Source organism: Amphiura filiformis, chromosome 5, assembly GCF_039555335.1.
Source record: "Amphiura filiformis chromosome 5, Afil_fr2py, whole genome shotgun sequence".
Lineage (NCBI taxonomy): Eukaryota > Metazoa > Echinodermata > Ophiuroidea > Amphilepidida > Amphiuridae > Amphiura > Amphiura filiformis.
Window position 1 is genome coordinate 10,230,977 of NC_092632.1, and position 18,166 is coordinate 10,249,142.

The window sequence follows — 18,166 nt, forward strand, 5'->3', positions numbered from 1 at the left end:
ATCGCCGATAACGATGTGATACACTGTTTGTCAGGGGGTCAAACCCCCACCCTTTTTATTTTTCCGCCACGCTTTTTAGGTATACACCCTTTTTTCCAAAAATTGAACCCCCACCCTTTTGTGACCAAAGCTTTCAACATTGTAGTTGTCAAATTCGGAAGCTTCGTCGCAATTACATACTAGTCACTTCCGGGTTCTCACAATCTGCACCCGACATTGTCCATTTCAGAGTCCGAATTGATGCAGAATTTATCCTCATCTAACAAACACTCATGATTTTATTCATCATCTGAAACATTTGCAACCAGGGTTCGATGTAGAAAATAAAATGTACATGCACAACTCCGATTTTTCCCTCAAAATGGGCCAAATAACACAAAATTTTGCATGCACAGGCAAAATTCTACATGCACAGAGCCAAAGTTACATGCATATGTGCATGTAAAACCCCTCTAAATCGAACCGTGTTTGCAACATTATATTGGCACAATTACTCGCCCCAAAAGGTCCCTGAACGAACTGTGCGTCGCTTTTTCGAAGTCATTTTCATCATCAATTTCGTTTCATTCATCAGATGACAACAACACGCGTAAACTTCTGCACATGGCTGACATCCTGAATCGGTTCTGAATTTCCGATAAATCAGTCTCGATCTACACAGGCGCTGTGGTTCCGATCGCCCCACTTGTGTGCAGCGAGCGGGCCAAAGCAGCTGGTGACGAGGCTGAAAATTATATTCATTCATAAAATTTACGGCGCTTCGATTCTACTATGGGTGACATCGCATGAATCGAAAACATCAGCAAATTAATTTATGACATTTTCTTTCGCGATTTATGAAGAAAATATGAATGTTTTTCAACGGATCATCAAATTACTTTATTATATTATATTTTTTTCAATTGGTATCGTAACCCACACGCTTTATATATTGCTCCCACGCTTTTTAGAATCCCACTCTTTATACAGCAAAATTTTAACCCCCACCCTTTTTACAGATTTTCAGAATTCCCAACCCCCACGCTGTAGAAAGCGTGCCGGACAAACAGTGTGATATGGGACTTACATGATTACACAGAGATATTTCTTGCCAAAATTTGACCATTTCTAGGTAGCTTGGCCCTACTTTGTCTGCGTTATATGAAAAAGGACAGTCTTAAGTAAGTAAATGTGCAACGCTTTTGATGTTTTGGGAGACTGGGAGGGATCATAACACAAAAATGACGAAGCCAATTCTTGACTGTGTAATATTCCTTCACCACATTGCCGTACGGCAATAACCTTATATGATGGACAGTTAGTATCAGTTTGTGAATGAGGACATCGTATAAGTTCCTTGTACTAGGGGGGGGGGGTCATGTGCAAAGTCGCGGTTAAAGCCTGCTTTAACATGTTTAACATTTTCATAGCCTGGCCCTGGCATACCTACATCGTATCGTGTATGCGTTCGACTAATAATTCCATCGTATTAATAAAACGGCTCAATATGGGATAAGAGAAATGTCCCAACAAAGGGCTCTGATTGACCAAAAAATGGACAGTAAAATTATTTTTACTTTTGGAGTTCTGACCCCCCGAAGTTGGTCCTGGATGGTTGAAGTTGCATTTTGAGGGCCCTATATCTTTTTAAGTAAAGGACTTGCAAGTTTGCTGATTGCAAAGTTGTATGGGTTCCCTTTATATATTTGTGGCCCTCCAAACATCGTCTTCCGCGTAGCGACACATTTTTAAGCTGACCCCTCTAAATTTCAACTTGATGCCACGGAAAACGAAATGGAGTATGAAGCTCAAATTTTCAGGATTTTACTTTCTCACCAATATCTAGCACCACACGGAAAAAAGAAAAAAATTGAAGAGGTGCACATCCCTGGAGTTGACATGGATTGGCTCTGCATCAAAAATGTTGCTAAAATTACACTTCAGCAAAATTTTAGACTGTACAAAATAGGCAAGACACATCGAAATATTAACTTTCATCCAAATTTCAATATTAACGATAGCAAAACACTCTAGCATCGAATGCGTAACTATTGTGTGCAAATTCGAAGCTAGAGTTCTCTGAGTAAGTCTGCACTAGACTCGCTTGCCGGTCTCATGCAGACACGAGCTCATTTCGTCTAAAAGTGGGTTTTCTTATTTCTAAAGATTGGTAGCGCATTCATGAGATATGCTAATTTCTATTGTGTGAATTTCTGTTGCGATGAAAACGCATCTTTTCAATTCTCTCTTACCCAAAGGGGTAAAATTATTCCCTCCCCTTGAGCGAATAACGGAAGAATAGACACCCCTGCTTCAGGAATGGTGCTCTATCAAAATTTGCTAAATGTAACAAGGTTTGTAATGTATATTATGTGTGAAGATAAAAGTGTTGGCACAGTTTCTGACTACACAGGTTTTGGTGTGTAGTATGTTGTTTAAAGAGTGATGCTTTCTGCCATTAAGTTTGGTAAAGAAGATTATTTTCTTTCTAATTACCGGTACAGTTAACAAGATGACTTCCATCATCAAGTTGACTCCGTACTCTGGAGCCCTGGATGAAACACCACCATGCTACATGCTTCAGGTGGATGAATTCCGCTTCCTCTTAGACTGTGGATGGGATGAACACTTTGATATGAACTACATGGAGACTCTTAAACAGTGAGTAGTCCCACAATGGGTATTGAGAACAGTTAGCAGTTATATTTAGGCCTTTTACTGAAATTCCAATACACAGGAAGGCGCGTGGCCCAAATGAATCAATCTTAAAAACAATGAAGAGATTTTGCAAGAAAAGTGTAGTTAATAACCTTAACGAGCTCGTTAATTTTGCAGAAAATTATCCATATTTAACGACCTGAACATTTTTCAAAAAAATCTCTTCATTGTTTGTTGGAATAAGTTATTGTGAGCAACTATGCCAAATTTTATCAGGATCTGATGACAAGAAGTACTATAAAAACTGCGCGCAAGGGTCAAATAGCCGAAATTTGACATTTTGCGTAATTTGCATAAATTAAGTCTAGAAACACTAAATTTTAAAAATTTAGTTAAATTGTTTAACTCACCAGTTGTGAAAGTGTCAAAAAATTTGTAAGACAAATCAGTACAAATTAGTCAAAATTTTAGCCAAATTGCACCTTTAAATAACTTAATTCTACAAAAATGTTTAAAATTGCCTCTCCAAAACAATAAAATACATAAGAAATTTAACGCATGTTAAAGTATAGGAAAATTGACAGTTTCGTCAAATTTTGTGTGCACACATTTGGCTTCACTTGGGTGCCATTTCTAAACCCTACATCGGATTTCAATGGAACAAAAAACATTTGAAAGCTAACAGTCTACATTTTTCAATATACAAGTAAATCAAAAAATGCCATTTTTACCACTATTTACTGATTTCACCTGGCAAGCCTTACCTTAGGTTTTAACTTACTCTTGTTAAAGATGACAAATTTTCCAAAAAAATAAATTGTAGTACGGTACATATTATATGAAACAATTAGTGCAATTACTTGTGATAATTTTTTGCAGACATATTAATCAAATTGATGCAGTGCTGATATCTTATCCTGACCATTTACATCTTGGTTCTTTACCATACTTGGTGGGCAAATGTGGTCTGAAATGTCCCATATATTCTACTATCCCAGTCTACAAAATGGGGCAGATGTTTATGTATGATTTATACCAGGTAAGAAGACTGTACATAATTTTTCTTAACAAAGGACTGTTACCAATTAAGTCATGGGGAATCTAACATGTAATTTGCTGGGGTAGATTTTCATCACACATTGTGAGAATCCATTTGGGGATTCTGGTAACAGAACTTGTAGGAATCTTTAGATCTTTCATTTGGCTACTGTTTAGATTTACGGGAATCTGTTTGGATTCACACAATTTTGTTTTGGAGTATCTCTTGGAGAATCAAGATTTTCCGATTCTCGCTAAAATTCTAGCCCTGATTTGGTATATCTATCAATCAAGGGAAAGCGAGAGTGAGATCAACTTCTGGCAAAGCCAAATTAGAATTATAAAATGTTGACATTTATATAGCGCCTTTCACATATATCAAAGCGCTTTACATTTATTCCGCTGTCATTAGAATATGTCAGCTGCCATACAATGCCCAAGGCATGCTCATACCTTTGGGCGGCGCTCAATGGACATTATTCCTAACAGCTCCCCATTATACTCCTGGGTAGAGAGAGGCAACTGAGGTAAAGCGCCTTGCCCAAGTGCACAACACGATGGCACCGCCGGGGCTCGAACTCGCAACCCTCCGATTGCGAGGTAGAGCCCGTACCGCTGCGCCACCGTGCCCTCACAATGGAATGGAATTATTAAAAAATATAAAGATTTGCTATGCAACATTTAATTTTTCTCAAACCAATTATATTAAAGTCAGTATTTCTTTTAATTATTTTTCTTCTCAGTCTCGCCACAATTCTGAAGATTTTTCATTATTTACATTGGATGATGTTGACACAGCCTTTGACAAAATAACTCAACTGAAATATTCTCAGAGTGTAAGCTTAAAAGGTAAGGTAATATTATAATTGAACTTCATCATTAAGTACATAGACATTTGCAGACCAGTCAAGTTTAAACAAAAGAGTCAGGCTTGTTGCTGTTTATTAAAAGGACATTTTCAGCATTCAAAATAAAGTTGATCCTTGAGCAAAATGCTTGTGAAAAATCACCATGGGCCTGCTTGTTACATCCCACAGGGCCCATGAGGTGTGAGTGAGATATAGTGTAGATATGTGCATTGTTAATGTTTATACTTCAACTTCAATCCCTTTCAAATATGAAAGTTTCTGTGCACACTTATTATAGTCTGCCCTTACATTTTGTTGATATGAAATCTTATCAAATGTTGTAAGATGAACATATCATTAAAAAAATTGAGATGTCACAAAAAAATCAGAAGGACCTCTCAATAAAAGTTCAACATCACCATATCACAAGTAAGTATTAAACTGCGGGCTCATCAAAATTTGTCATGAGCCCATAGAAATTCAGACCTATGGGTTCATGTAGCCCTTGGAATTTATAGCTTATTCTGCCATTCTCAATGTTTCAGTCTTTCAGCATGGATAAACTATTTGTGAACAATATCAACTAAATCGTAATCAATATTGTGTATGTTACTGATTTTTAACAGGAAAAGGACATGGTTTGACCATAACACCCCTTCCAGCTGGTCACATGATTGGTGGAACAATCTGGAAGATAGTGAAGGATGGAGAAGAGGAAATTGTTTATGCTGTTGATTATAACCACAAGAAAGAGCGCCATCTGAATGGTTGCGTACTAGAGGCACTGAGTCGTCCTTCTGTACTCATCACAGATTCATTCAATGCTACCTACCTGCAGGCAAGGAGGAGAGCTAGAGATGAACAATTGATGAGTAAGTCACCACCTCAGCCATAACTATAATCTCTCCATTATAACCCTAATGCTATCAACTCTTATCGTAATCCTAACCTTAAAACCTAGCCCTACCCTTGATGCTAACCCTAAAACCTAACTGACATCTTAATCTCGTCAGGTGATGTATTGATACAATGTAATTTGTCAAAATTGCTGGATATACTAAATGACAAAGCTTATAAAGGGCATATCATACTAGCAGTTGCAACATACAATCGCTAGCAGCGTGCATGTAATGGGGCGTCAAAGTTGCCTTGAAGTCAACTGGCTTAAAACGTGATGCTTGGGCATGCTAGCAACTTATCGATTATACTTATTTTTAATTTTCAGCTATTATATTAAATACCATGAGAAATGATGGCAATGTTCTTGTATCGGTTGACACTGCTGGTAGAGTGGTAGAGCTGGCTTTACTATTGGTAAGCTTCTTAATTTAATTGTCATTATTGTCACCCTAATTGAGTACAAAAAGTGTTCATCATGCTTTTATTTTGTTATTAAACGTTACACAGCCTAACAACTGTGTCTGTTCCCTTTCTGACCCTTACTGACCTTCAAAAAGTTATTCAAGTTTTGTGAAAATAAAAACTGTATTTAATATAATCAAGAATAAATCTGACTACAGATAGTTTTCCCTTATCTTATTTGAACAGGATCAGTTGTGGAGAAATGCAGACTCGGGTCTGAGTACATATTCCTTAGCCATGCTCAACAATGTCAGCTATAATGTAGTGGAATTTGCCAAGTCACAGGTAAGACCATTTAACAAGTAACCAAAACAAAACTTATCTGTAAATATTCATCAATACTGTCAAGTGTACATGTTGTCCCTGAGGAACCACACAATGGTAGACAACACTAATCGTATCAAGACTTCAGATTTTATTTGATGCAAAAATCATATTGTCGCTATTAGACTATAAAAGGTTGCCTCAGAACTTATATGCAAGCAATCTACTAAGACATAGTAGATTGCGCACATAGCCCCGGGCACATAGCATTGAAAATTTACCACAAAAAAGTGCCAAACATGATATAAAAGCAAAATTGTGTCTTTCAGAATGCCATACTGCATTATGTTTCTGTGACAAAACCTGTTTTTAGCCGTATGTATGTCTTTTGTTCAGGTGCAAGTACGTAAGACAGTTTTTGAAAACAAAGGTCTTCCTCAAAAGCATTACAATTTTGGATATATTTCTTTTTTTTCATCACTTGTGGAACAACAGATTCTATCAGCAATTCATAACATTTGATAATTTCTTTACAATTACTTTCAGATGGAGTGGATGAGTGAGAAGGTGATGAGATCATTTGAAGACAAAAGAAATAATCCATTCCAATTTAAACATCTGAAGTTATGTCATTCTCTTAAAGAATTGGCTAAAGTACCTGCTCCAAAGGTAAGAGTATTATTAGTTACCCCTCTTGAAATCTGATGCTTTTAAAATGTGAACACAAAGAGTGTAAGATAATTTAAAATCAGCACCGATTAAATGCAGTAGAGTAGATCTTTGTGAGGATGGGTTGGTGTTGTAGTCAGAGCACTCGCCTCTCACCACTGCTGCCCCAGTTCGATTCCCCACAATGCTGTAAGTGAGCATGGTTGCTGATGGGTGAATGTCCTCGCAGGTTTTCCCCCGAGTACTCTGGTTTAGTCTGCATTCTAAAGTCATACTTTACCCCTTCTTGTTCAATTCACCTCGTTGTGTTGTAGCTGCATCAAAATTGCGTTTCACAACAGCACCTTGTGATCTACTCGGTGGATATAAGTTACACGTTAAGAATCCCTGCATTTTTTTCTTGTGTGAATTGGTCTGCTCCCAAAGAAAACATGGGGGAGTATCTATAAGTAAATAACCCAGCAAATACTGTATAGTTTGGGAGTCAGATAGTTTTTAATTAGTGTGCACTCAAAGTAAAACAAAGTATTCTGCTAATACTTTGCAAACCAGATGTGTTTTTATTTTTGAGGGCTGATATGTTAACATGGCTGGATCCACGGGATGCTATGTTTTGATTATTTTAAAAAAAAACACCATGACATTTTATCATTTGTATCTTAGATAGAAAACATAACTGATAAACAACAACTGCATAGTTGTCTTGAAGTACATTTTCCCAACATCTTAAACATTTTGCTAGGTGGTGCAGATGATGGTAATGATAATGCTGCTGATGAATAGAGTGCTTGAAGGTATACGGAGAGTCTGAGAAATAGAACAGAGAGAACCATTTATTGTATAACAAATTGACCCTCTATTCCTTGTGTGCAGGTTGTATTGGCCAGCGTACCAGACCTAGAGAGTGGATATTCCAGAGATTTATTTGTAGACTGGGCAGGGGACCCCAAGAACCACATAGTATTGACATGCAGAACATCACCGGGAACATTAGCTAGGAATTTTATCAATAACCCAACACAAGACAAGGTGACATTGAAGGTAGGAATATGAGCCATGGATTCATAATCACAGATTTGCTTGAGGATTTGAATCCTTGCAGTGCCAGCATGTTGTACATTTGGCTAATGAGCTTTACTTCTCTTGCCTCACCCCACCTAGGTTTAATGGTTTGTTAGGGGTGATTACAAAACAATGCAAGTGCTCAGAGGAGGTGTGGTAGGCATGTAGGGTCATGCCCTTGTTGAAGTGAAATTATTCCGATGTATCTCATTGACCTAACTCTTTGTCCTTGACCCTGTCTGGGACAACCTCCTGACCCTCTGGAATCAGGGAGGTGCTACAACATCTTGTTGTTTGATGTCATCTACATCTGTGACATCATCGGAGGTATCTCAACATCACTAGCAACAACAAATCTTCAGAGCAATAACATTTGCTGCAGACGCCAGTTGAGACGGTGAAAGCTCTCCGGTGAGGGTACCAGATCTGGGTGGGGTACAAGTTTAATTTTGCTTTTTATTTACACTTTCCACTACATATGAATATATATACCATTATATAAAGTGAAAGTAGTTTATAGGTTGAATGGGTTGTGTGTAGTGTAGAAATAATGTAATCAGATTTGTCTTGTCCATAGCAAGGAACACAACACTCAATTGATCCCTCTAATAGAAGCATAAATAAGAAGACAGCTTGCGGTTTTGAAATGAAGCATTACTGTAATCTTAGTTAATTAGATAATTGATCTTGGTTGTGTTCATAATATTTCCTATTGTATTTGTAATCTTCCCTTTCCCTAATCTAGGTGAGCAAGAGGATGAAATTAGAAAAAGAAGAATTAGACCAATACAGACAGAAAGAAAAAGAGAGGAAAGCAGCGGAAGCTGAACAAAAGTAAGTTTATATTGTTACACTTGTACTGCTAACATTATAATTTGCTTCAAATCATTGAAAATAAGACCTAATTCACATTCTATATTGTAATGGTAATCTGGCAAAGACACTAATGTAAGCTTACGGACATAAAGATATTAATGACCACTTGAGACCGTTTCCTGCTTCCAGAAATAGAAAGTGTATCAACACTGAGAAAGAGACCTCTTAAGCTTTAATTTAAAAAAAAACAAGGAAAAAACCCAAACATTCACTTTGGTTTTAGTCTTATCATCGTCAATTATCACTTAGGTCAGATTATTAGATCTGATTGAGTCTTTGAACAAGATGAACAAAATATTCACCTGTTTCTTTATTTCTGTATCAGGATGTTGGAGGCTGAATCCAGTGATGAGAGTGAAGAAGAAATGGAAGGAGATGAAATGGGAATGAGTCTAAACAAGAGTAAAGGAAAAGCTATCCAACATGACCTTATGATGAGAACAGATGTAAGTTGACATTCTATCTAGATTTGAAGTCTTTCTCTCTATTTGTGTGTTTGTTTAATTACCTGTGTTTTTTTTGCAAGCGTTCAAATTTAACAAAAACAATATGTTTACAGTGGATGCGTGCAATTTTGCGCATGTTAAAAATGACAGGCTGTGTTCATTCATTTGTGATTCTTACTGTAGTAATTAGCTAATCCTTGTTATTCTCACAAATTAGTATGAACATGAAATGTGTGTGTATCTATTACATAACAAAGGCAAAAGTGCAAAGTTACATTTATCTGATTACAGGTGTCCATCTGTTTGAACCAATGGAATGACATTTTGCATGACCTTATGATGAGAACAGGTATTAAACCTAGACACTGTGGGTGTTGTCTACCAGTCTATCCTGTTTATATCTGTGTCTGTACTGAGTCAGGACACACTGCTGGCAGGGTTCGAATTCGTTTAAAAATTTTGCATAGCAGTTTTTGGGTAATTCATCATAATCGGGATACTTCCATTACTAAAGCAGTATAAAAAGTGCTATACAAATGCAAAATTGGGTAGCAGTTGCTTCAAAATAAGGAGCAAACTGCTATGCGATAAAGCCGAATTCGGACCCTGACTGCTGGTCATCTCTGGAAAACACTGCAATGACTGCATGTTAAATTTACTGCTTGTTTATCAATTATTTTTACATTCAGAGTGGTAAAAAGGGAACAAGTTTCTTCAAAGATGCTAAGAAGTCCTTCAAAATGTTCCCATTTCTTGAGGAACGGATAAGATGGGACGATTATGGAGAAATCATCAAACCTGAAGACTACATGGTTGCAGACAATCAAGAATCAGAGGAGGATAAAGCCAAAACAGTAAGTAGGAACCAAGATGAATTTGATTGTGACCTTGCCTTGTCATGGCTACATGTAATAGGTACCTCTCGGATCTAGATTTGAAACCGTTATATGTGAAATTATCAATATGACTGATAACATTTTGAGTGTAGTAATGTTGTAAAGAATCAGAAAACAGAAAAGAACAGTTTGGCAAAGTATATGGAGTCTGCCAATATATTACAAATTGGGAATACTTGTTAAACTTTAAAGTTTTATACTTTATTCATCTTATAAATGGCATGACTTATAACATTGGAAATACGAAATGTGTGACTTATGTAAATGTGTTTGTGTTCAGGTGTAGTTTATAAAGTAACCACAATGTATTTGTTCATATTTTTAGGATGAAGAAGGCATGGATACAGATGACCAGGGAGATGGTGAGTATTTAATCATACCACTAAGACCAAGACAAGATATCTTGTATGTAGTTATGCATTATATCTAGTCACTGAGTATGTATAAATAGGTTCTCTGGTCTGATCTATGATCTATTTATATCAACATTATATATTTGTTTAGCGAAATTTAATGGAGTAGACATCATACAGTTGTCTTAAAACATATTATTAAATTATTTTGGAATGACATAGTGGTATGATAAATTCAGCTTTGATATAATTTGGGAATTATCCTGTGTTCAGTTTCACAACAGTAAACCTGTTGACATGACCCTGATATACCACTATGTGGTGATAACTTCCCCTACCATATTTCTGCTTCAACCAATAACTAATTATGTGTGAAATGGCTTTTTCAATAACATTTCAATTTTGTATCTCAGTAACTCCTTTTAAAAGCTGTAAATAAAAGTATTTGAAGCTAAGTGTTCTGATATTTCTGTGTAATTTCTGTAGTTGACAATACCAGTGACCACATAATTTTGTGATGTTTCTGTGTGTGGATCAATGCCTTGGTAAAGTACTATACCTACCTATTTGCTACAGGCTTGAGAAGAATGAGTAATTCAATCAATCTTGGATGATCAGATGTTTTGAAGTCAAGAATAAATTTACTTTTCCAAACTGTAGAAACCTTAGAATGTGTAATTAATGTGTGTTGATATGTCTCTGTATTGCAGGTGAAATAGATGTACCTACAAAATGTGTTGCCAAAGAAGTCACAGTTGACATCAAGTAAGTTAGAATTAATTACAATTGATGCCATTATCTTGAAGGGTTAACAAGTAACTTTTCAACCTGCATGATGGGCCAGATTAGACCAGTTGATGTGCTTCACAAATTTATGTGCATTATTAAAAATAAAAATGTTGTTACAAATATGTGACCATCCTCCACAACTGAGCCCGGATGTCGCCAGTGCCACTATTGAGATATGCTCCATCGAACTTAACAATAAACAATAGGAAACAAAGGATTTATTGACTGTTTTATTGATTTTTCACTACTTAAATGTCAAGTACTATAGACATGATATACATCATTTTAAAGCTAATTTCAAGCAGAATATTTTGGTTGAATATCTCAAAAATGATGATTGGCGACTTCAGGGCTCAGTTGTGCCGAGGGGTCACATATTTGTTTTAAACTGATTGGTTACTCAAGTTTTGTTTAATAAGTGCCTTTAGGAAATATTTTATTACTTAACTCAAATTTACAACTTCACAACAGTTATGTTACAATTATTGCCCAATGCATTTATAACTCTCAACTGTCCAATAGGCAAGTAACAGTCGATAGTACAGTACAAGAGCAATATACGCCCATTGTTGCCTTTTGTATTTTATTATAAATAAATTATCGTTATAACAATATTAATACAAAAGTACCCAAGGCAGCCTCTGACATTTTGCATTTTAAACTCTTCAAATTTTAACAGCAACATTGTTTTCTCCGTAAGAACTCTTTTATTTCTTATATTTCTATCTTAATTTATCATACCATACTATAGTAATACTATAATAATAATTGTCAACAACATAACAAAAAGGCATGTCTTTTAATTTTTGCAGTACCGATAATCGGTTAAAAATAATTAGTGATCATAAACATGATTCAATTAAAGCAAAAGTAAAAGTAGTTGTGTGGGCTAAATGTGTTCCAGTTGCTGCTAAACAGATCCAGAATTCCCTTGTGTGGGTCGGTAGACACGTTTTTAAATTCTATTTTATTCTCTTTTTTACTCAAAGTTAAAGTACTTCATTTGATTTTGAACTTTGGTGTTCTTATTCCTCCAGAGCTTCAATAACCTTTATAGATTTTGAAGGCAGATCAGATGGAGAGTCTATGAAGAAACTCATTACACAGGTCAAACCAAGGCAACTGGTAAGATCATCCCTAACATTCTCACTGTGCATTGATGATATCACAGAAATAGATAAATTCTGTGCTTTTAAGTTTCTGATTCGGTGTATTTTATAGTGTGTATCGTCTTAAGTTGAGAGTAACGCCATGTTGGATTTCAGAATGGCAGATTAGAATCACACACACTAATCTAATCCTACGGGGCGTATACACACGCCTAGAAGGATGATTTGTCCGTACACTGCCGATGCAACCACATAAACGCACCTGTGCTTTTAAGTTTCTGCCGCTTAACATGGCATTACTCTCAACTTGAGACGAGACACACAATAGAGTAGACACAAATTAGGTTATCTTCTTTAAATTTACGGAGCACTTGGCCAAATGTACCACATGGTAAAGCTGCTCAATGTATAGAAGGGAGTGAGAGACGGACAGATACAGAGAGGAACAAATAAAGAGATCAAGAGAATGCAAGAAAGAATAAGAGATCTTGAGAGAATATGAGGAAGGTAATAATATATTTGTTATACCTTTTGTTGCAGATCTTAGTTCATGGTGTATTAGAAGCCACACAGCATATGGCTGAATACTGCAGACTTCATCTTCCAGGAGGCAAAGTATTTACACCCAGAGTCAATGAGATAGTTGATGCCACCACAGACAGCCACATCTATCAGGTAACATATGTGTATGTGCTGTTGTAGAAACCATACATTATAATTCTGAATGCTGCCAGCTTCCACAAGGCCAAATGTTCAAGTTGTCTTTCAATCCTCTGTAGTTATACCTTTTTTTTTCTAAATCATCAAAGAAATTTAGACCTCAATTGACTCTGTGTGTACTGCCCTCTGCTGTATGGAGTGTTACACATGCATTTATCAGCAAAACCTCTAAATAAAACAATTTGTGGATTTAAGCTTGAGTGTTTGCACATGTAGCCATTAATTTGTCTTATTATCATAATGCTCCACATGCAGAAAGCCAATAGCCGTGCATTTTAAGTTGCGGGGTGCATGGCAAAATAATTGGTAGGGGTACTATTTTGCCCTACATTAGCAACTGGAGTCTGGACTCTTTTGAATATATTTTTAAATTATAGAAAATGTCTTTCACTGAGATGGGTAATGGCTTATATAATTAGTAGTGTCCTTAGATTTCAGATTTTGAACATCTACAGTGGAAGGTTTCATTTCATGAATATTGTCAAAAATTGGAATGATAGCTATAGGGGCACATGCTATAATACTACCTTTATAATTATTCGTTATCTAGGTGCGGTTATTAGATTCATTAGTAAGTTCCATAGAATTCTCCAAGACAAGGGATGCAGAGTTAGCATGGATTGATGCCATCTTGGACATCAAAGAATCGGACAAGAATAAAGATGTCAACAAGGAAAATACCAAAGAAGACATGGAGGATGAGACATCAGCACCAGGTCAGTCACACTTTCATTCCTTTCCTGATTCCATAAAAATACAGCATTCAGTATTCTGAATTTTGGGAGCAATTACATAATTTGAATCCTAAACTTGAAATAACCAACTATAATAAATCTATAAATTAACCCTAATCCAGATTTCTTGTGATGTTGGCAGTTATTTTTTTTAAATATTAAAATATTTGTCCCTTATACTTTAGAAATGGGCAAGACCAATTTCTTGCTAAGTATAAGGGACAAATATTATGAGAACTGTTAGTCTAATGTGTAGTTTTGGGATATGTATATTGGAAATGTATTTGCAGTGATTTTGCACCAAAATCATTTAGGTTGGTATATCAAGATATGGACAAAAAGGATTGAGTTTGAGGAAAGAAGTTGTGAACCATAAGTGCTGATTTATTTGTTATTCTACTTTCAGGTCTTGAGAGTGACAAGAAGAAGGCAGTAGAAGAAAGGATACCAACCCTAGATGCATTAACTAGTGCAGAGGTATGAAACATTTAAATATCAGTTTATGTAAAGGTTAGGCTATATAAGGGATTTTGACAAATTTGAACTTAATGTTTTTTAAGTGTTGAAAAAATATTTTGCACAATTGTTTTTCATAAACATTATTTTAAAAATGTTTTCATGATCTTTAACCCAATATTGAAATGTTTTCAAAACGTTTTGTGTACTAAACAAATCCTTCCCTGTAGTGCTTTATTAAAGGCTTAATGTACGATTTCTTTCAAATTTGTCATTATATACTCAAAATGCTGAAATAATACTACTAATAATTATCGGGAATGGTTTCTGTCCATTTTGAGCTGAAATAACGAGGTAAAGTGAAAGAAACACTGCTTGTTATTTTGACCGTTTAACACGCAGTTCTACGGGAGGACATAAAGTCATAATTCTTTGCATTATGACTTTATGTCGAACTTTGCTCTGTTTACCTACAAACACAACAAATTTTGCTGATTCCATTTAGGTGCAAGTTGTGACATGTGTAAACATTACAAATACGCCAAAAAATCAGGTTTGAAAAAATTAACCAAATTCATATGTGACCCCTCAGCACAACTGAGCCCGGATGTCGCCAGTGCCACTATTGAGATATGCTCCATTGAACTTAACAATAAACAATAGGAAACAAAGGATTTATTGACTGTTTTATTGATTTTCACTACTTAAATGTCAAGTACTATAGACATGATATACATCATTTTAAAGCTAATTTCAAGCAGAATATTTTGGTTGAATATCTCAAAAATGATGATTGGCGACTTCCGGGCTCAGTTATGCCGAGGGGTCACATATTATAAGATCGTACATTATAACTTTAAGTGTGCAGTTATACTATCAGAATGCATATGATTAACCTGAGTTTGACTACCATCTTTCATTCTATTCATTGGCAGATCACCGGTCATGACCAAGTATTCATCAATGCACCCAGATTTCAAGACTTGAAGCAGGTGATGTCAAGACATGGTTTACAGGCAGAGTTCTCAGGAGGAGCACTTGTCTGTAATAATTCAGTGGCAATCAAGAAGGTAAGATCATTAGCATGTATTCCATAGAATTTAAGTGAAAGGTTAGAAATGCCCAAAGCAAAGGTTGAAGAGGTATATTGGGTGCACATCTGGGTTGATTTCACTAAGCATATATGTGACCAGCTCCAACAAAACCTGGAACAAGTCACCAGGCATGTTTTTGAGTTATAGGCCCTATAAAGATAACATTCCCATAAAAAAAAATCTAATTTTGGAATTCTTAATTTCATGGTATTTGACCTTTGGACCAAGTGGACTTGCAAATCCTTGAAAGTACTTATTAAAAAGAGCTTTATTTAACCAATAATTGACAGTTGAACTGTGATAATCCCTATTCAATCCTGTGTAAAACAGGCAACTAACTAGCCCATTTATCAGAAAAGCAATTTTGCAAAAATATCAAGGTATCATTTACAAAATAATCCATATCTTGAAAAGTATTGATGCTATGTACATAATTTTGCATTTTTATTCAAATCGTGAAATGTCCAAAATGCGACTTGTTCCTGGTTTTATCGGAATGAGTCACATATTTTATACATTATAAAACACCTGATAATGAAAAATCCCGTTAACATGAACTAAAATCCGAGGGTCTGACAATTTTATCCTTACGAGATTCCACCCTGTGTGTGTATATATTTGAACTTGAAAAATTCTTTTGTTTCTTTATTTTCTTCTGCAGAATGAAACAGGGAGAATAGTTTTAGAAGGCTGTTTGGGTGAAGATTACTTCAGAGTAAGAGAACTCTTATATGACCAGTATGCAATTGTTTGAGCTGCAAATACCCAAAAGAGCAAATTTGGTATGGATTGCAAGCTTTGTAGAGCATCATGTGATTGGGAATCTTCTATGCTTCGGATTGATGTGGAATATGGAAACATGTAAGGGGGAGACAAAATACCTTATTTGGTAATTTATCTGTTGTACATTTAGCCTCTTTTTACAAATTATTTCAATTGAACTGCTAACAACTGAGAAAGATGTGTACTGTATGTGTTGCTGCAAATATTGCATACTTATTATCTCCATCCAATTTAACATGGTAACTATCATGTTTGGTGCTAACTCTCTCACTTTGTAATGTGAGCAGGCATTTTCTATTTAAAAATTCTTATAAGTAGGAGGCATGCAATAGGGATCACATTTGAGCCATCAGAGTCATATGTACTGAGGATACAATTGCAGTAGGTGATGCACCAGGACGACATTCCATACATACATTCATACATCATACATAGCAGACCGTATCCCGGTCTGGCTAATTACCTCACCGGCTCAAATATTGAAAAACTAACAACCAAATTGTGAAATAAGATTGGAAGTTAAGAGACTTTCAAGCTGTCATGACTAAGTAATGCATAGATCCCATCAATTTGTTGTTAGCATTGCATGGTGCGGGTATCAAACAGCTCCATGCAGCTTGTAAACAGTTGGTTGGGTTGAAGGTTATTGGGGGCTCTCTGGATAGAACATTATATCACATTTGATAATGGGGTGATGGAAAAACTGTTAAATCAACTGCTTGGAGACCAAAATTGTAACTGCTAAGGGTGCTTAGAGCCCAAAAGGTTAGCGTCTAAGGTTAGACATGGGCCCAAACAGCCATAGCTGTTAACAGTTTTGTTTATCCAATCAGTCAAAATGCTTTGCTATTTTACATCATGATAAAGTACAATGCAAGTACCAAAACACATGTTTTTCTTGTTCATTTATGTATAGGATAATGGCCAAGGATTAGAAGCGTGAGTGGCTAAGAATGGCCGTGGGCGGAGGCCCTAGGCCATTCTTAGCCACTCACGCTCTAATCCGATTTCTAACCGACTTAATACACACTTATGACGTCGCGCTATTGTTTTACCGCTCCATTATTTTCCACGAATGGAGTGTTATTGAAATTTGATGCTCTTTACAAATTGATCAATTGCTCACACTGAATACACTATCAAATACACTAATAGAATGATCGTACTAGGTGCGGGTGAAAATACACGGACTCAGCTTTATGTAAAATTTCTATAGAATTACCCATCATATCACGATCCAGGTGTTTAGTTTAAATCATCCGTAACCACGTTCTTGAATTATAAAGATCTAAAATGTTTGTTACCCAAATTGAATAAACGTAGATTAAAGTAAAATCATTAAAGTGATTAGAAGTACAATCAATAGTTCTTTATGCCCACTTCTAATGTGTTAACTATTGACATGATTGAAGTAGTTGCGTTTAGGTCTGTATTTTGCATAATAAAGAAAATTGGCAAACTGGTCATAGGTTAATATGAAATAGTTAAATGCAGATCATTGCAGTTTTGTACCTCAAGAAAGGTAGACCTGCCGCTATCATGAGCAATGATATTCTTCTCTATGAATCGAGTGTTCGATTTTGGACAACCTTGCAATTATATGGACACTATTTATTTATCTTGGATACTAGTAATTATAATTTGTGATGGAATCATTCCGAGGATATATATCGTTGATTCGCAGCAAGGACCTAAATCAGGTATGATTCTACTTTAAGTCGTAGTAATGTACGAAAATTTTAAATGTGTAAACTTAGTTTTATTTGGTTGGCCTTATTGCAACCCATTTTACCTAGGCCTATTATGTCCCTGAACTTCATGCAAAAAAACATCAAACAAACTTCGCCGCTTCCTACGCGAAATAAAAGCTCAACTTCCAGTCCCCTCCGAAATCAACTGGAGCGTCCCTAACACTATAATATTTAATTATCGGATAGGCCTACTGATCGATGTAAGTAAATATTCAAACATGCCAAAATACTATCAGATGAAACATCAGATGTACTAAAGTGAAATAAAAATTATACCGA

General features: G+C 35.8%; 1 protein-coding gene across 1 annotated transcript; it reads left to right on the forward strand.

Annotated features, from left to right (window-relative positions):
- Positions 1–2,462: 2,462 nt before the first annotated feature.
- Positions 2,463–16,443, forward strand: LOC140152601 (cleavage and polyadenylation specificity factor subunit 2-like). Its single transcript, XM_072175007.1, has 19 exons — positions 2,463–2,640; positions 3,517–3,676; positions 4,419–4,524; positions 5,150–5,395; positions 5,749–5,837; positions 6,072–6,170; positions 6,696–6,818; positions 7,692–7,859; positions 8,626–8,714; positions 9,082–9,202; positions 9,892–10,056; positions 10,424–10,460; positions 11,162–11,216; positions 12,278–12,365; positions 12,890–13,024; positions 13,620–13,785; positions 14,210–14,280; positions 15,195–15,329; positions 16,015–16,443. Exons 1-19 carry the CDS (start codon positions 2,492–2,494, stop codon positions 16,105–16,107), a joined length of 2,295 nt encoding a protein of 764 aa, XP_072031108.1. The 5' UTR covers positions 2,463–2,491; the 3' UTR covers positions 16,108–16,443.
- Positions 16,444–18,166: the final 1,723 nt, after the last annotated feature.